The following is a 20,405-nucleotide window of genomic DNA, read 5'->3' as shown; positions in this document are numbered from 1 at the left end:
AAATCATATTGTGCCTCATAACCCTGCCCCAATTCATAATGTTATGTTCCACAAGTCATTATATGCCATACATCTGCATCCCCAATGCATAATTATGATGCACATTAATGCCTCCAATACATAATATGCCACACATTTGTGCCCCCAATAAAAATGCCACAGAGCTGTGCAAGAAAGTGATTGTATGCCACATAGCCATGAATTATGCCAAACAATGCCCCTAGTATATAAGCCACACATGTGCCCCAAATTTGTTATATGCCATATAGCTGTACATTATGCCAACCATCCATTAGCCAATATATATGCCATACATCTGTGCTCCAATATAGGTCAGTATCCATTACCTTCCACATACACACACTCATAAATATAATGTAGTAGTCATGAGTCCTCCATATGACAACATACAGATGATGGCATTAGCATATGGAAATAAATCTGGCTGCAACATCTGCAATTGTGGTTCCTTTCCATGCAATTCATAATCAGACCTCACACTTAGAAAATACAGTAACTCTATTTAAATCATTATTTTATTCTAATGTATTATTCACTTCATTGTAATTATTATCACTCCTATGAACATAAAAAAATTACAAAATATTTTGAAACTTTTTATTTTTAAATGTTTAAGCACTTTGTAATGTTGTACAGACAGAACATGAAGATGGATGAGAAATGACTGTTCAAAAATAAAAAAATTTAGCTACTGCAATAGCAAGAACAGAGGCAAATAATTCACTGCTGCGCAGGCCAAAACTTCCGCTAGTGCATGTAAATGACACTTTCACTGTATTGGTACCATCTGACACAGACTGGGAGCCTAAGTCACAGAAACTTTTAGTGCCACAACCCCGAATAGCAGCAGATTGACTTGTAGAACCTGTAAATACACAACATCAATATCAGTGATGAAGTTCTGTAACTTAGGGTAGATACTATATACAGTCAGGTGCATAAATATTGGGACATTGTCAGAATTTTCATATTTAATTATTTAATTACATCCAAATCAGGAGAACAGTGTAGGAATTACAACGGTTTCTATTTGTGCCTCCCACTTTTTAAGGGGCCAAAAGTAATGGGACAAACTAAACAATCCTAAATCTAACTTTCACTTTTTAATACTTTGTTGCAAATCCTTTGCAGGCAATTACAGCCTGAAGTCTGGAACGCATAGACATCACCAGATGCTGGGTTTCATCCCTTGTGATGCTCTGCCAGGCCTCTACTGCAAATGTCTTCAATTCCTGCTAGTTCTTGGGGCATTTTCCCTTCAGTTTTGTCTTCATCAAGTGAAATGCATGCTCAATCGGATTCAGGTCATGGGATTGACTTGGCCATTGCATAACATTCCACTTTTTAGCCTTAAAAAACTCTTTGGTTGCTTTTGCAGTATGCTTCGGGTCATTGTCCATCTGCACTGTGAAGCGCCGTCCAATGAGTTCTGAAGCATTTGACTAAATATGAGCATATAATATTGCCCGAAACGCTTCAAAATTCATTCTGCTGCTTTTGTCAGCAGTCGCATCATCAATAAATACAAGGGAACCAGTTCTATTGGCAGCCTTACAAACAGTTGATTTGGCCACACCTAATGTTTTTGCTATCTCTCTGATGGGTTTGTTTTGATTTTTCAGCCTAATGATGGCTTGCTTCACTGATAGTGACAGCTCTTTGGATCTCATATTGAGAGTCGACAGCAACTGATTCCAAATGCAAATGTCACACCTAGAATCAACTCCAGACCTTTTACCTGCTTAATTGATAATGAAATAACGAGGGAATAGCCCACACCTGTCCATGAAATAGTTTTTGAGTTGATAGTCCCATTACTTTTGGCCCATTAAAAAGTGGGAGGCACATATAGAAACCGTTGTAATTCCTACACCGCTCACCTGATTTGGATGTAATTACCCTCAAATTAAATCTGAAAGTCTGCAGTTAAAGCACATCTTGTTTGTTTCATTTCAAAGCCATTGTGGTGGTGAATAGAGGCCAAAATATGAAAATTCTGTCAATGTCCCAATATTTATGCACCTGACTGTATGTAAAGAGAAAAGGCCTATAGACAATTAGTTGACCTTTGCTCTTCGGGTGAGCGAAATAAGAATGTAAATTACTTTGTACTGGATGCCCCTTGTGTCTCTCTCTCTCTCTCTGAATATATACAGTACATATAAATAAGTGTGAAAGTTTTTGTGTCTGTTTGCCATTTAAGCATGGCCAGAGTTTTGTACCTAGCTCTACCAGATTTGGCATAGTGGTGTAGTTTGACCAGGATTAGGCTTTTGCCTAGGGGTTGGCTTCACACACACACTGTCACACTCTCATTTATTGCAAAGTGCTGTGTAATATCACTTTCCAACAGGCACATAGATGAAATATGAAGTTAGTCAGCCCTCTGTGTTTGCATAATAAACTTTGACATTAAACTGTGTGCATTATTAGCATTTCACTCCACTGTCTAATCTTACAGCAACCACCCCAGGAGTCTTAGCAGAGTGCCTGGCAGGCTCGTGAGTAGCTCAGCACTTAAAATAATCATACTGTGGCAGACAGCAGTAAAAAAAACTAGCAGTCCAGCATTAGCTGCCAGCAGCATGGATAGAAGCCAGCCTATGCAATCTCCACCGCCAACACCTTTATCATCAATCTCCTCATTAATGATTAGAGGTAGTCCATCTTCATCCAATTTGCCAAAGATAACTAACTCTGCCTCTATACAAGATTCCAAGAATCATTTTTGTGCACTATGGCTGCTGCCACTGCTGGAGGTGAAGCTCCATCACAGAAGGGGACCAAGAAGACTAATAGTTTCAAACAACAATTGATTATGAAACAATCATTTGCAAGAGAAACCAAGTATGAAAGCTGGCATGCTGGTGCACAGCAGATCATTGAAGCCACAATGTCTGTGTTATTATTAGATCTGCTTCCAATATCCTCAAATCAATACATCTGGTTTTAGACAACTTGAGGTTATGTGTCTACACTACCAAATTCCATTTCGATTCCATTTTAACAGAACAACAATTCCTCAGCTGTACAAGGACATTAAAAAAATTATTCTTGGCCCAGAAAATGTCATCATAACCACTACCCACTTAACTACAGATATGTGCATAAGCAGTACTGGTCAACCTAAAGATTACATGACCGATAGCTCACTGTGTGGGTGTGTGGGTGTATTGCCTTCAGCAGCAGCAGTATCTAACACACAGTGCCAGCTCATTCACAAGCAGGCTACTCTCTATAGTATATCACTGGATTCACTAAGAGGCATACTGGTGTCAGTCTATTTGAAAATCTCAGGGATGTGACAGCAAAATGGCTTACCTTGCTATGACTCTCCTTGAGATTTATCATTTCCGATAACGCTAGGAACATTGGGCCTGATTCAGAGCCAGATGCAATTTGCGGACGGTCGTTCAGGAAAAGGGGGTGGCTATTCAAATGAACCGTTCGCTCTTTGCGGTCTGTTCACGCCTCTATGTCTGAACGAGCGAACAAAACTTGCGGTCGTTTTTTGGATAACTACGCCCCCTGGCCGCTCGCATCCTACGTCATGTCCGCTATTTATTAGATTAATCGAGTACATCGACCAGCGTATGAACTGCTCGCTATTCTTGTGGTTGGTGTTTCCTACCACAATCTTGCGAGAAGTTCTGACTATAAAATAACCCAGTGACGTGTCGAATGACGCTGCTGTATTAATTATGCACACCCATAAAACGCCCGTTTTGACCTTTAAGCATGCCTGCGTTTGGATCTCCACTCCCTGTTTACAAGCACCTTCCCCTGTTACCACCCACAAATACCTCCTCCTGTCACTCATATTAGCAGGCATACGCGATTTAGCGAACAAATGATTTTTGGCCGCACTGACTGGTTCGCGCATGCGTATTATGATCCATATGCATGCGCAGTTTGGCAAACATCGCTCGGAACAAACGAGCGGCCGCTTACGAGCGGCTCTGAATCAGGCCCATTGTGCATTACAACTGGGTGATTTTCAAAATGTACTATTTTTGCACACACAACAAACTTGGTGGTTCAGAATTTCTTAAAAACTAACAGATGTATGTAGGAGATGCTGACTTTGACCTGAAAAATGTCTGCACATTTTTGGCATTCAGCAACAGCATGTAGAAGATTGCAGCAGCTACAAGTACAGTTCAATTTGCTATGCCACCAATTTAAGCAAAACCGAGCAAACAGGTGGAATTCCACCCTTTATAAGCTTTAGCAACTGGATTAACAGCAAAAAGTCATCCAGGCATACATGTCAAGCTATGAATTAGGGAGAGGGGGCATGTTATCTTAATCCAGCACAGTGGAGAATACTCTCCATTTTATTATTTAGTTAGCCTACTGAAACCATTTATAATTGTTACCTGTGAAGTGTGTTCAGATACTGCCAGCTTGAGTCAGGTCACACCCTTAAATAAACTATTCTAAAAGCAGCTAGAGAATCTTAAGGAGGAGATGAAACTAAGTGAATCTGCTAAGTATGTTGGACTTGTAGCTCTGGAGCCTGATTAAGAGATGTATGCTAATACAAACACAGATGCATTCTCTCATGGATCACAGTTGCTAAAATATGCTAATGTCTTCCAAAGCATAGTTGAGCATATTGATGCCCACAGCTGCCTTCTCATATCTATCTGATGACATACAGCATAAACATTAGTAACATTGATGCACATTGGGCAGCCAGGCAGCATATGCAGCAAGTCTGACCAGCCACAAACACTGCAGCTCTTCTGACACACAGAGAGCTCTGATGCTGCACAGGATATCGCAATGTCTAATTTATGCACATCCATGAAAAATCATTTAAATGGCCTGACATGCCTGCGCTTGGCTAGCCACCCTTGTGACTCCTGTAACTCACTTTGTGAATGGATCCTTTGTGCAGGAATAATCGCAAAACAATCACTGCACATGCACAGTGCAGCTGACATGCACGCACAATGGCAAACAATCACGCAATCTCCATAAAACTCAGCATTGCGTATATCTCTGAGTCAGGCCCCACTTTTTTTAATTGCTTCACCAAGACTAAAGGATTTGCAACATCTTGCAATTGGATTAGTACTTTTTGGTAACCATGCTTTATCCTGTGATTAAAGAATACTAATGTCTTCCTTTCCAACTGACACAGATCTTAAGAAATGCAATGAGCTCCTAGCGAGCAAGTTGTCAGCTCAATTGGCACATGACACAATGACTTCTCCTGCTTCAGTTTCTCCTGCAAATGCTGCTGCCATGATAAATGTACCATTTCCTGGAGCCCCATTGGTGATAATGATGAGTTAACTCAATGCACAAGAGTGAAATATTATGACATCTGTTCAGGTTTAAAAGAGTTGACTATTCTACCATGACTCAATCTGAGACAATTAGCAGCAATAAAATGTTAGAGGATTATTTTAATGATAATGTACAAATTAGCATGTCACATAGGGCCTTATTCAGCAGTGCATGCATGAACCATTCTGTGCATGAGCAGAAGGGGTCTGCGATCCTATACCCAAACTGGCAGCAGACTGTCAGTGATTGACAGTCTGCTGCCATTTGTAGGCAGGAATGGGGCAGTGATGGTCTCCATTTCCTGAATGTGTCACTGCCATTGGGGGGAGCTTTCCTGGCCTCTTCCTGGCATCTGTTGCCTCCAGTTGTATGACCCCATGGGTCACCTTAGCCGGCCGACGTTCTGCAGAGTACGCGATGCTGTTCAGGACAATGCAGCTCAGATACGTAATGCAGCAGGAGGTGTTAAGCCTCCTCTGCATTACTTTATCAGCATAGACAGAATTGCAAAGCTAATTGTGAGCAGCTTTGCAATTCTGTCTGAAGCTGAATCAGGCCAACAATCCCTTTGAATACTGGGAGGAGAAAAATAAATTTGGAGCCCCTTGTGCAAACTAACTTTGCGTTATCTAAGATGTCCAACCTCTATTGTATACTTGGAGTGAGTGTTCAGTACAGTGAGTGATTGGTTTAGGAGGCTACTTCCAAAAGATGTGGGAAAATTGATGTGGAAAGACACACATGTATATATATTTTATATCTATATATATATATATATATATATATATATTTACACACACACATATATATATATATATATATACACAGTATATATAAGCGTATGTACAATAGGCGGCATTCAGTGAGTGCCGCCTATTGTACATATGCTTATATTTTTTGGAGGAAGGCACCGACGAAATTTAGACATATGTAAGTCTAGTGCCGAATGCTTGAATATATATATATATATATATATATATGTAAAAAATAGAAATGGAAACAAGCGCACAATAGTGTAAATCTTAAAACAAACGGTAGAACGCACCACATATATAAGTTCTGCGTACCGTGATGCTCTATTTACAGAGCATGTAGTAGATCAAATAGAGACTCTTATTGGAATATCCCTTCTGTATCTTCAAAAGTTCAATTTATGAGGTGTCACAGATCTCAGGCAACATGTGGAAAAACACAGAGTGCTCTCATGGTGTAGTATTACACACAATTAATTCCACATACATAACACAAAAAAATATGCACAATTACATTAAAAAGACTTGTGAGAGTCACTCTTCCCTCAACTCGTTTCGTCTCTCATGCTAAAATAGCTGGACTTCATCAGGATGTAGTGTAATGTAGAATGTACCCCTCTTTTATACCTCACTCCTTAATTACAATGGGCCCATACAAGGTTTGGACAGAAGTCCGGCGGGCGCCGCCATATTGTACCTCACTGCACATGCGCGAGATTCGCTGCAAGCTCGCGGTGTTTGCAGACTGAGCACCGGGTTCTCTTCTCTTAGCAGGAGTCCGGACACTCTCCAGTCTGCGCATGTTTTCATATATGCATCCTCTAGTGAGCGTGACTAATCCAGTCTCACTTTGTCAGCGGCCATTTTCTAGGAGTCCACCATATTGTAGCGGTGGGCGCCATCTTATGGGAGTCTATTGGCTTATATTATACTAAGCCATGTAGAACGGAGATATAGGAGAGCGGAAACATTCTAGATTTTGACAGATTATACACATGATTTAACCTTGTTTACATATAAGTATTCACAATCTCATACTAACTTATATATACCATAGCAGCCATTGGCTGCTCTTTAACACACACATCGCCGCCAGCGCTGTCGGCGATGCGTGTGTTATGCACAGCCTGAGCCTGCGTCCTAGCGCTATAGGGCAAGCCATCAGGGGGATGGGAACGTGCTCAGCTGTGCAGCACAGGACCAGCGCTGGAAGCCTAGTGCCGATCCTGTTTAAATGTGTAGCGCTGACCGCACTCATTGCGGTCGGCGCTACACTGGCTAACTAGGGCGGGCAGGCCGGTACCGTGGCCGGCGGCACCCCCTCGTGCTCCGCTGGTCCCATGGCGCCCAGGGCACGCACCCCACTCGCCCTGCCCTAGTTACGCCACTGTCTGTGACATCTCATACATTGAACTTTTGAAGATACAGAAGGGATATTCCTATAAGAGTCTTTATTTGATCTACTACATGCTCTGTAAATAGAGCATCTCGGTATGCAGAACTTATATATGTGGTGCGTTCTACCACTTGTTTTAAGATTTACACTATTGTGCGCTTGTTTCCATTTCTATTTTTTCTATAATTTCTGAGGACCGTACAACAAGAGGCTTATCTGGGAAACTCCGGGCAGCCGTCCCCGGAATTGGGATATATAGTGGTTGAAGATTGGAAGTGCCTACTTTAAACAGACTGAACTTACACCTTGAATAGGGTTGAGCGCTGAGATCAGTACTCTGATATATATAATATATATATATATTAGGGGTGTGCACCGGACACTTTTCGTGTTTTGTGTTTTGGTTTTGGATCTGGATCTTTCTTCGTGTTTTGGATCTGGATTGGTTTTGCCAAAACCACCCTTCCGTGTTTTGGGTTCTGGGTTTTGTGTTTTGGATCTGGATTTTTTCTTAAAAAATAAAAAAAAAACGCTAAAATCACATAAATGGGCCTTTTTTTGTTCCTACGCTATTAATAACCCCAATAACATTAATTTCCACTCATTTCCACTCTATTCTGAACACCTCACACCTCACAATATTGTTTTTAGGCCAAAAGGTTGTACCGAGGAAGCTGGATGACTATGCTAAGCGACACAAGGGGGCGGCACAAACACGTGGCCCATCTAGGAGTGGCACTGCAGTGGCAGACAGGAAGCCAATCAGCGTTATGGTGTCCATTTGCATGTAGCACGAACCCGGGAGATCCGTGCTACATGGATCTGTGTGATTGGCACAGAGCAATGACAGGTCCGTGAGACCCGTCTGTGCTGCTGTGGTAAAAAAAAAAAAAAAAACCTGTGTAAAAAAAGAAAAAAATGGCGTGCACCCCCCCAAAAAAGAGCAACCAGCCCCGGGCATTAGTAACCCAGTGCTGGGTGTGCTTAAATACAGGGGACAAACGACGTAGGGGTCCCCTGTACTTAAGCACAACCAGCACCGGGCTAGTCAGAACCAGCGCTGGTTGCCAAAATACGGGGGACAAACGACGTAGGGGTCCCCTGTATTCTGCGCAACCAGCTCTGGGCTCTGATCCGGTCCTGGTTCTGGAAATATAGGGGACAAAAAATGAGTAGGGTTCCCCTGTATGTTCCAGAACCAGCACTGGACTTTTTCTAGCGGGGGGCTGATGCCACAGCCAGGGGAGCCCTTTCACCGGGCCCCCCAGCCGCAGCATCAACCCTGACCGCTAGTCAGCCCAGGCCGGGGATCCCTGGAGAGCTGGGGACCCCCCCAATAAAGGGGTCACCCTCTCCAGGGCACCCCAGGCCCAGGCTGATAGCCCGGGGCTATCCCCGCCACCCCTGGTGGCGGTGGGTGGCGGGTTGATTGTGTGGTGTGGTGTAAATAAAGAATATCAAACATTGTCTTTACAAGTAGAACTGCAAGTCCCAGCTAGCCTGCCCCGCATGCTGGTACTTGGAGAACCACAAGTACCAGCATGCAGGGCATTAAGGGCCCACTAGTACCTGTAGTTCACCTGTAAAAAAAATGTTTAAAAAAACACAGGACACACACACCGTGACAGTATAAGTTTATTAAACATACATACACACACACACACACACATGTACACATACTCACCTATGTAACCTGTAGCATCGGTCCACTTGTCCGGTAAAGTATCCCTAGGGGACCTGTGAAAAAAAACATACTCACCATCTCCTATGCGAGGTTCTGTCCTCTTCGTTCCAAAGTAGGCATCCCCGGACTTGGCAAAAAAAAAAAACGAAAACGCGATCCACGAACTTAGTACCGTTCTATAGAACGGTACTTCCCGAATGAGAGCTTAGCGGCGGGGTATCACCATGGAAACCCCGCTGCTAAGCGTTCATTGGCTGTGAGAGGTCATCTCCCGTCTCTCAGCCAATGAACGGCTCCCTCCATTGTAGTCAATGGTGGGAACCGCAGGGTAAACTTTAATAACCTTGCGGCTCCCAGCATTGACTACAATGGAGGGAGCCGTTCATTGGCTGAGAGAGACGGGAGATGGCCTCTCTCAGCCAATGAACGCTTAGCAGCGGGGTTTCCATGGTGATACCCCGCCGCTAAGCTCTCATTCGGGAAGTACCGTTCTATAGAACGGTACTAAGTTCGTGGATCGCGTTTTCGTTTTTTTTTTTTGCCAAGTCCGGGGATGCCTACTTTGGAACGAAGAGGACAGAACCTCGCATAGGAGATGGTGAGTATGTTTTTTTTCACAGGTCCCCTAGGGATACTTTACCGGACAAGTGGACCGATGCTACAGGGTTACATAGGTGAGTATGTGTACATGTGTGTGTGTGTGTGTGTATGTATGTTTAATAAACTTATACTGTCACGGTGTGTGTGTCCTGTGTTTTTTTTAAACATTTTTTTACAGGTGAACTACAGGTACTAGTGGGCCCTTAATGCCCTGCATGCTGGTACTTGTGGTTCTCCAAGTACCAGCATGCGGGGCAGGCTTGCTGGGACTTGCAGTTCTACTTGTAAAGACAATGTTTGATATTCTTTATTTACACCACACCACACAATCAACCCGCCACCCACCGCCACCAGGGGTGGCGGGGATAGCCCCGGGCTATCAGCCTGGGCCTGGGGTGCCCTGGAGAGGGTGACCCCTTTATTGGGGGGGTCCCCAGCTCTCCAGGGATCCCCGGCCTGGGCTGACTAGCGGTCAGGGCTGATGCTGCGGCTGGGGGGCCCGGTGAAAGGGCTCCCCTGGCTGTGGCATCAGCCCCCCGCTAGAAAAAGTCCAGTGCTGGTTCTGGAACATACAGGGGAACCCTACTAATTTTTTTCCCCTGTATTTCCAGAACCAGGACCGGATCAGAGCCCAGAGCTGGTTGCGCAGAATACGGGGGACCCCTACGTCGTTTGTCCCCCGTATTTTGGCAACCAGCTCTGGTTCTGACTAGCCCGGTGCTGGTTGTGTTTAAGTACAGGGGACCCCTATGTCGTTTGTCCCCTGTATTTAAGCACACCCAGCACTGGGTCACTAATGCCCGGGGCTGGTTGCTCTTTTTTTTGGGGGGGGCACGCCATTTTTTTCTCTTTTTACACAGGTTTTTTTTTTTTTTTTTTACCACAGCAGCACAGACGGGTCTCACGGACCCGTTAGTGCTCTGTGTCAATGACACAGATGCAAGTAGCACGGATCTCCTGGTCCGTGCGTGCATCTGTGTCATTGAAATGCACAGCAGCACAGACGGGTCTCACTGACCCATCTGTGCTCTGTGTCACTGTCAATCACACAGATGCATGTAGCACGGATCTCACGAGTCCGTGCTACATGCAAATGAGCACCATAATGCTGATTGGCTGAGAGCCGTGACAGACGGCTCTGTCAGCCAATCAGCACTTTGCCCATTAAAGGCAAAGGCATTTTTTTTTAAATGGCCGCTCGAGGCAAAACCTCGAGATCCGACAGCAGATCTCGAGGTTTTGCCTCGGGAGAGGGATCCGGGGCAGACAGGGAGATCCGAGCTTGGGCTCGGATCACCCCGGATCCCCGAAGTTCGGGTGGGTTCGGTTCTCAGGGAACCGAACCCGCTCATCCCTAATATATATATATATCTCCAATGAGACCGGCAGCACGCATCTTATAAATAAAGTCTGGAGTGCAAGGCACATAAATGTATGAGCATACAAAAAAAAGAAACCAGCACATCCAAGGTAGTCAAATACATAAAGTGCTTCAATAGATTTTCAGTGCATCCAATTAACAGACCCGGTCATTTCATGCCTTCTCTGGAATATGCACTGATAATTGGATGCACTGAAAATCTATTCATACACTTTATGTGGATATAAACCTTTTTTCTATATTTGACTACGTTGAATTTGCTGGTTTCTTTTTTTTGTATCTATATATATATATATATATATATATATATATATATATAAATGGCATAAAGCTTGGCACTCCTCCTCAGTCAGTGATTTTCGGGTGCCCTCCGCAAGTAACAAAAAACTATAATGTAGAAAGTGATAGCAGCGGCACTCCTTAGTAATAAATCAATAAACAGATGAAGTTCTAAACTTCTTTACTTCAACGTTTCAATCTTTTGGATTTTCGTCAGGAAGACGAAAATCCAAAAGATTGAAACGTTGAAGTAAAGAAGTTTAGAACTTCATCTGTTTATTGATTTATTACTAAGGAGTGCCGCTGCTATCACTTTCTATATATATATATATATATAATGCATGGTATGCATAGTCCTGTTTGTTCTGTAAGATTCTGTAAAATTTTTATCGGAATAGTGAGGATTTTCAAACATACTGTACATTTTTAAGGGCACCTGTGTACCTTTGTGTGTTCTTTTGCTTTCTTCCATACTTTTATACATTTTCGTTGTAGATAATGTTGTGTTGTTATTGCGTGCTTATCAGTAGAGTCTGTGGTTTCAATATAAGGTGGCAAGTGATGTGTAAGGGGATCTACCAGCATCAGTATCCCGAATGCTGGCATCCAGATGGTTAGTATTGGGGTTAGGGAGAGGGTTAGGTTTACAGGTTAGGGATAGGCACTAGGGTGAGGGTTAGGATTAGGCTGTGGAGGGGTTAAGGGTTATCCTGAGGGGTTGGAAGGATTTGGTTAGGCTGTGGGGGGGGGGATAGACTACAGTGTAGAAGAGTTAGTGTTAGCATGAAGGTCAGGATTTAGGGTACTTACCTAGTTGTGTTGGGATTCTGACTGTCAGGATGCTGCTGTTGGTATTGAGACCGCTGGCATCCCGACCACCAGGACCCTGTACCCAATTAATCTGTAAGTATGGGAAATAACAAGTGTTTGGAGACCTAATGTCAAATATTGATGACCATCCTTAATTTGTGCACTGTATGCTATCCTGAGATGGCATACAGATTTTGCTTCAGGCCTTGGAAATAGTAGCTTTCCATTCTATATTGTACAAATGAATGCTCACTTTCCCCATACTTTTGTAATTTTAATAGCAAAATCCTGTAAAATAGCTTTGTGAAGAAATGAGAGGATACACTGCACCCCCATACCTCGCACCTTGTGCCTATCAGTATTAAGCAACACATTCACATTTTTTTATAGCCCTGGTCTTATTAAAGACTTTAGGGGAGATGTACTAAGCTCTGGAAAGTGAATCTCCCCCTTAATCATTTTTGTTTTATATAAAACTGTTCCATTCCAGATGCAGGACTTTGTTACCTAGGGAGAGATTTATCAGACCTACGGTAAACAGTGTTTAAACTTCTAGTTGCTTTTATTATTAATGTCATATGTATTATGCCTGTTAGATGTAATGCTGTTATTACATTAATCACCGAATGATATTGCAACATGTTGGATTGTAAAATAATATATTATTATGTGAAATTCTTCCAAGATCCTGGCAGATTTGGTAAATGACCATATAATGACAATTTTATTCTACTCTTCCTAAATGTATAATTACCAGAAATAACAGTACGTTGGAGAAGACACATATTTTCATTTTCAGTACATTGCATGGTGTCCGCAGTGTAACACCAGTCAGATGTATCCGAAATACAGGTCCGACAAATCAGTGCGGTCATCTGAGAGCTGTCACTGGGTACTATAAAATATGAAGATAAAAACATGTAATAAGTATGTCTTACTGCTACAATTATTTCATTTCATATACAGAAATGTATAATTAATTGGTCTTCTTGGCATCCAAAGTAACCTACAGTACTATATTATTAGGGTACGGTCATGCTCTTATATTAAGGATGACTTCAATAAATGGAATTCTCCCATAGGAATTTTCTGAGAGGGGGGCATAGTGTTTGAGGGGCTACAGCTCAAAAGTTATTGGAGGTACTGAGCTGACATTTGGCATAGATGCGTAGAACTGTTAGTCTGTGCTGCATACAATTTTCAGGGCAAAAAAATTAGAAATTTGGAATTTCAGTGTTTTCCTTCTAATTCCTGAGCCTGATTCAATACGGATCACAACTGCAACAGCGCCCCCATTTGGCCAGTGGTGTGTACTGTGCATACATATACTTCGCAGTGCGTGTGTGTAAGTTAGCATTAAGATCGCTGTGCGATCATGCACACAGAAATAAAGCCATCACAGATGGAGAGATGGGATGTCAGCGTTTGGGGGTGGTGACGGGGGAGTGGTCGGAGAAACACAGGCGTATCTGTCCGTTTGAACACTGTTACTTGGGGGTGCATAAATTAGCCTCTGTGACGGCATACGCAGCTTGTGTACTCACCGCGTGCGACGAGTTTAATAATTTCTGAGTAAGGTCAGACCTGTGCAATTGTGCGTGAGGGTCCGATGTTACCCGATGTTCCCGATGGATACGCAGGATTGCAAGATATTACAGATGTTAGAGAGTGGTAGTGGGCGTCTCTATGCTGGCTTTCTGATGGCTTTGTGATTGCAGTCATTAGCATATTTTTACAGCAGAATTGCGTGTGTAATCACAGCCGGGATCGCAATAGCGATACATAGTGAATAAGGCCCTCTATTTGGTCAAAACTGGCACTTTTCAGCTTTATTGAGGTATTTTTGTAAAGGCATCCAGTAACTCAGGATAAGACATAATTTAAGATTTAGGATTTTTTGTTAGATCTTTTTCCAGTGTACAGAAGCAGCTGATCATGCCACAAACGTGCGCACGCATCGCGCCATGCGATTCCCCGTGCCTGCATATGCTTCACTATGACACACACTGCGATTGCACCATGCATTCCTATGGAGGCGTGGTCATGTACGCAGTTCGCGCATCCTCTCACGCTATGCGTGACGCGATTTGCTGCACCAGAAGCAACAATATAGCTGGGTATATCTGTAGGGCCTTTTTGGGTTTTACAGTTTTTTAATAACTAAAAGAATTATGCTCCAATTTAAAGAGAGGGAATTGCAATTTGTTGCGCATGTCAAGAAGCCACCTGCAGGGGTGTACTCAAAGGGCCTGAGTCAGAGCCGCTCGCTCTGAATCAGGGCCAGGCTTTTTTTTTTTTGGAGCGGCCTCTTGGCCGCTCTCATAGCTGTGGGTGACCACCCACAGCTATTGCGAGCGGCCAGGATGATGGTCGTTATGGTCAAGACCATCGCGACCATCGGGCTTGCGACGAGACCATTGTGGTAGGGTCTTGCCCATCGCAAGCCCCAGAGAGCTTTCGGCTCTAACAGAGCCGGAAGCTCTCCACTGACATCACTTGTGATGTCAGTGGGGCCGCCCCCAAACGGCAGGCGTTCTCATGGGAATGCCTCCGTTTGGGCAGCCACCCCCCCGGCCCGTCCACCAAATGGGGCGAGCTGTCACTCAACATTAACAGCTCGCCCCCTTTGGTGCGAGACCCAGAGCGACGGAGTGCCCATCGCTAGCCGGGTCTCGTGCATGCGCATGACGGAGCCAGCTCCATCATGCGCATGCGCTGTGGGCCACCATCGACCAGATTGTGAGCGCTCAGCGCTTGCGACCGGGTCTGAATCAGGCCAAAGTGTCTTCACTTAAGAAACACAAGATGACTTTTACCACATCCTGCTTGGGATGCAAGAGCAAGTGGCGGTGGAGAGCATGGCAGTGGTTTTGGTGGGACGAGGTGGTGGTTGAAGCAGGAGGCGGTGGTGGCATGGCAACGGTGGCAGTGGGATTGGATCTTGAAGGATGTGTAAGAAACCTTAATGAGACATGTGAAACTAAGTTTGTCTGTCTATGGAATATATATATACATATATATATATATATATATATATATATATATATTTAGAGATGGGCGGGTTGGGATTTACTCAGATTTACTCGGATCTCAAAACGGCATTTTATTGGCTATCGGCTATCACGTGTTTTGGATAGCCAATAAAATAAATCTGAACTAATCCGTACTTGCGGTAAAGAGGCGAAAAGAATTGAGTAAATCCGAACCCTCTCATCTCTAATATATATATATATACAGGGTGGGGCTTAAAGATCTCCCACATTTGGTGGTGGCACTATACGGGTTGTAGTAGGGGCAGCGGGACAGGGCAGGTCTCATTCGGTAGGTTAGGCTCTATCATTTTCAGTACCCATCATGGTTTGGACCGGTGAACATTGTGGCTTTGTTGTTCAAGTGTATTATGAAACAACCGTTCTGTGATAGCGATGCAGAGAGCGCTCCGTACATGCTTCGCACTCGGTCCAAATGCATCTGTACCAGATCGGAAAACTATTTTGCTTTGGATTTCTAAACTTCTGGCACCTGGATCCACACTAAAAAGAAAATCACCTGGCAAACTTAGAACCGTTAGAACTCCAGAAAATGTGGCAGCAGTAACAGCATCCATTCTCCAATCGCCAAAGCATGCCATAGCACTAGGGATATCAAGTCGGAGTTTGAGGAGGATTCTGCATGCCGATCTAAAACTGCATCCTTACAAAATGATGTTGGCTCAAGAATTAACTGAGTGATCATGCCAACCGCAGAGCCTTAAGTGAGCAAATTCTTGAACAGGTTCCCGCTGCAGCAGTACTTCTGTGTACCGATGAGGCTCATTTCCATATCAATGGAGCTGTAATCAAGCAGAATTTCTGCTACTGGGCCGAGCATAACCCTCATGAACTCGACAAACGACCACTCCACTCTCCTCGCGTAACTGGTGTGCATTTGCCGACTTTGTGGCACGGATTTTTTTGAGAAAGGTGGTGTAACAGTAACTGTGAACGACTTCAGCAATGTGTTGCCAACGATGGCCGCCATTTGTCTGATATATTTTTAAAACCCGTTAAAAAAAGCTATTGTTTGTGTACTTTTTAGAAATAAAATCAGTTTTATTCTAGATAGCTTCGTTCATTTTTTATACCCCTTCAAAATGTGGGAGATCTTTATGCCCCACCCTGTATATATATATATATATATATATATATATATATATATACAGTATGCTGTATATACAGTATATATATATATATATATATATATATATATATACCAAAACTCAAGTGCGGCACTCAAGGCTAAGAGAACGTTCAAAGAATATACAACACTACCACTGGTAGTGTTGAATATACTTCGATCGTTCTCTTAGCCCTGTGTGCCGCACTTGAGTTTTTGTGTTTATGGATGTCTTTGGAGGCACCGGGCACAGCTATTATTTTATGTGAGTGCCAGACCATTGTGGCTGATATATACACACATATTTATGTATCAGGTTTTATATAACTCTTGCATTTGTTTGCAGAGTCGTGGCTGCGATAATTTGCAAATGCGAGTATCAGCCCTTCCCCTGGTGTAGTAGTCTGCGTCTGAATGAGTAAGCACTGAGATGCCCACTCTGCATGCTGTAAAACCGCCAATGTTTTTTAGACACCACAATCGGTACACTGTTACTCGCATCCATCCACACTTGCTCCAGCATCTGACAGTGTCCCTCCTATGGCTGCGCTGTGCGTCTGTGAACGCAGGCACTTTCTTTGGCATGCCCAGGATGCTCCCATTACACGCCCATGTGATGGACAGTTTTTGCGTTAGCCACATTCTAATCACCACCCAGGAGCACCCATCACATTTCTGCCCCATTTCTGATACCGTCTGTCCAGATCACAACAGCGCCTTTATACATACTCTCTGTGTGGCACATGTGCCGTGGTGGATTTCAGAAATTTTCGCTCATGAGCATCTGCAAAAAATCGACCAACTACATGAGCATCAGCACTGTGGGCCTGATTCAGACCCGCTCGCAAGTGCTATGCGCTCGCAAGCGGGTTGGTGGCGAGCCCCGGAGCGAGCGAGAAATCACTCACTCCGGCGCTCGCATCCAAAAGGGGCAGCTCGCCCCGTTTGGTAGGCGGGTCAGGGGGGGTGTGGCTGGCCAATCAGAGGCATTCCCAAAGGAACGCCTGCCATTTGTGGGCGGCCCCACTGGCATCATGAGTGATGTCAGTAGTGAGCTCCTTTGCTCTATTAGAGCCAGAAGCTCACTGGGGCTTGCGGGAACTAGACCCTACCACAAGAGTCTCGTCGCAAGCCCGATGGTCGCAACCATCGCGACCATAACCTGGCCGCTTGCAAAAGCTGTGGGTAGTCACCTACAGCTATGCGAGTGGCCAGGAGGCCGGTTTTAAAAAAACATGTGGCCGCCCTGATTCAGAGCGAGCACTCGCTTTTTGCGAGCCGCTCTGAATTAGGCCCTCTGTACGGAATGCGTGTGCCTCTGAATCAGTAACATAGTATAAAAACAAAGGAGTGTAATTGAAACACTTACATGTAGGTGGCGATGGAGTACAGTTATTAGTATCACAACAGGAAGTGCCCATCTTTATATTGCTATTGGGAGTTCTGATATTACCAGGTGTATCACATTGACTGCTAGTTACACAAGACATCACAAAAGTGTCACTGACTGTCTGTCCATCTGTACAAAAAGAATGGAGAAAGAAAATAAATAAATTATATATTTTTAAATAGGGCTAAAGTAATAAACCCCTTACATTATCGTGAATAAATATTCTGAAAGGTGTTTCCCACCTTCATCCTTAAAAATGTACCAGCCCTCCTACCTTCCCAGTAACAGCACTTTGTTGGGGTTTATTCACTAGAATCCAGATGCCCTTATTAACAGGGTCCCAGCAAATCACTTTCGTTGCTGTTTATCTCTCTCAAATAAAATGTAGTTCTTCTTTTTACCTCTTTACCATAATCTATGAACAGTTAATCTACAAATTGCAATTATTATGGCAATATTTTCTAAAGGTCGATTTTAATCGATTTAAAATCGATTGAAAATCTATTAAAATCATTTACTAACAGACAATATTTAAATTTTTTAAGTATTAGTAAATGTGTGATAAAGCCCCAGAAACACAGCATCGACATTGATCGATTTTTTTATTGATTTTAAATCGATTAAAATCGATTAAAATTGACATTTAGTAAATACACCCCAGACTGTGTATTCATATAATAAACAGTAACCCATACTGTAGCTAACCCATTGCCAAGTCTCACATTCAGTACATTTACCTTTCGTATTCAGGAAATGTTGTAACTTACTTTTTCTATGTACTCTCCAACTGTCCCCTCACTTGCGGGTCTATTTACTAAGGGGTAAATTTACTAAATTGAGAGTTTTTAGAAGTGGAGATGTTGCCCATAGCAACCAATCAGATTCTAACTATTATCTTCTAGAACAGGGATGGGGAACCTCCTGCCCGGGGGCCTTATAAGGCCCTCTGTATCATTTGGTCAGGCCCTCAGAGCTTTTTTCTGCTAGCCTCATTTGGCTAGCAGGGTGCCTAGAATGGCACACTGCAGCCAGCATCTATGCAGCAGTGCCACCTGGAGCATCCTTAGGATGCATCAGACGGTCCCACCGCTGCCTACAGCTCCCTGGAGCATCCTCAGGATGCTCCGGGCATTGCTGTAATCACCTGCTATTGTGGCCCCGCCCCCATGTGACATCACACGGAGGGGGCATGGCCTAAACCAGGCCCGCAAATAATGTTATATATATCAAAATGGACCTCGGCATAAAAAAGGTTCCCCACCCCAGTTCTAGAAGGTGCTAGTTAAATGTTATGTAGAATTTGATTGGTTGCTATGGGCAACTTTCCCCTTCTAAAAACTCTCAGCTTAGTAAATTTACCCCTATGTGTTGGATGGAGAAAAAGTACCAGCCAATCAGCTCCTAATTGTCATTTTTCAAACACAGCCTGTAACATTTCAGTTTGGAGCTGATTGGCTGGTACTTTTTATCCAGTCACTTTATCTCAATCCAGGGCTTAGTAAATAGACCCCTAAGTCCCAGAAGGATGAAATGTACAATGGTGTAATGCATCAGATAATCCTAACATTGGGCTTCATTCAGAGCTGCTCGTAAGCGGCCGCTCGCTCGTTCCGAGCGATGTTCGCACATCTGCGCATGCGTACAGATTGTAATACGCATGCGCGAACCAGTCGGTGCGGCTGAAAATTGTGTGCTCAATAAATAGCGAATGCCTGCTATTTTGAGTGACAGAGTGAGGCGTTTGTGGGTGGTAACAGGGGAAGGTGCTTGAAAACGGGGAGTGGAGATCAGAACGCAGGCGTGCTTAAAGGTCAAAACGGGCGTTTTATGGGTGTGCATAATTAATAAAGCAGCGGCAGCGACCACGTCACTTGGTTGTTTTATAGTCAGAACAGCTCGCATGATTGCGGTAGGAAAAACCAACCACAAGAATAGCGAGCAGTTCATACGCTGTTCGATGTACTCGTATAATATATTAAATAGCGGACATGATGTATGAAATGGCCAGGGGGTGTCTTTTTCCAAAATACGACCGCATGTTTTGTTCGCTCGTTCAGACATAGAGGCGTGAACAGACCGCAAAGAGCGAATGGTTCATTTAAATAGCCACCCCCTTTTTCTGAACGAGCGAGCGCAAATAGCGTCCGGCTCTGAATCAGACCCATTGTCTTTTATCCTGCATGGTAAAGTCCATCAGTCCTTGCCCTTCTCTGGAAATACTAAGTGGATAAAGCAATGACACAAAGTTGTACTGAGATAACTTGTAACAATGAGCCATATGTTTGCAGCTTAATAAGTGAAAGCACATGTCACATTCACAAGATTTATTCACTTTTATAAACAGGGAAGTGCAATAAATATATATTTTTTAAATGACAGGCTCTGTATAACGTACTTGCTGTAGCTGTTGTACGGATACTGCCACAAACATAGCCTTCGGCGCACGTCACGGTTGTTCCAGAGCAGGAGGAATAAGAGGTGCCTGTACATACCCTGCATGTGAGAGAAAAACCTGCAATAGGAAAATAAAAATGGAACAAGATGAAGTGCAGAATAGGGATACTGGAAGACAACATTATTTACTTATAGATTCTGTGACATTAGTGTTAATGGGATATTTTTGGATAATTATAGAGACA

At 43.6% G+C, this 20,405-nt stretch overlaps 1 protein-coding gene across 1 annotated transcript in view; it reads right to left on the bottom strand.

The window, feature by feature from the left end:
• Positions 1 to 689: 689 nt before the first annotated feature.
• LOC148481768 (uncharacterized) overlaps positions 690 to 20,405 on the bottom strand; it is a 30,000-nt gene continuing 10,284 nt past the window's right edge. Inside the window, exons 2-5 of the mRNA XM_088453022.1 lie at positions 20,162 to 20,278; positions 17,746 to 17,895; positions 12,976 to 13,116; positions 690 to 886 (exon numbers count right to left, since the gene is read on the bottom strand). Of these exons, the coding sequence (XP_088309148.1) occupies positions 690 to 886; positions 12,976 to 13,116; positions 17,746 to 17,895; positions 20,162 to 20,278 (605 nt within the window). The remainder of the gene's footprint in view (positions 887 to 12,975; positions 13,117 to 17,745; positions 17,896 to 20,161; positions 20,279 to 20,405) is intronic.

This window comes from Taudactylus pleione, unplaced genomic scaffold (assembly GCF_031769625.1).
Source record: "Taudactylus pleione unplaced genomic scaffold, aTauple2 ptg000563l, whole genome shotgun sequence".
Lineage (NCBI taxonomy): Eukaryota > Metazoa > Chordata > Amphibia > Anura > Myobatrachidae > Taudactylus > Taudactylus pleione.
The sequence above is the reverse complement of the archived record's forward strand: the minus strand, read 5'-3'. Positions and strand labels throughout refer to the sequence as shown.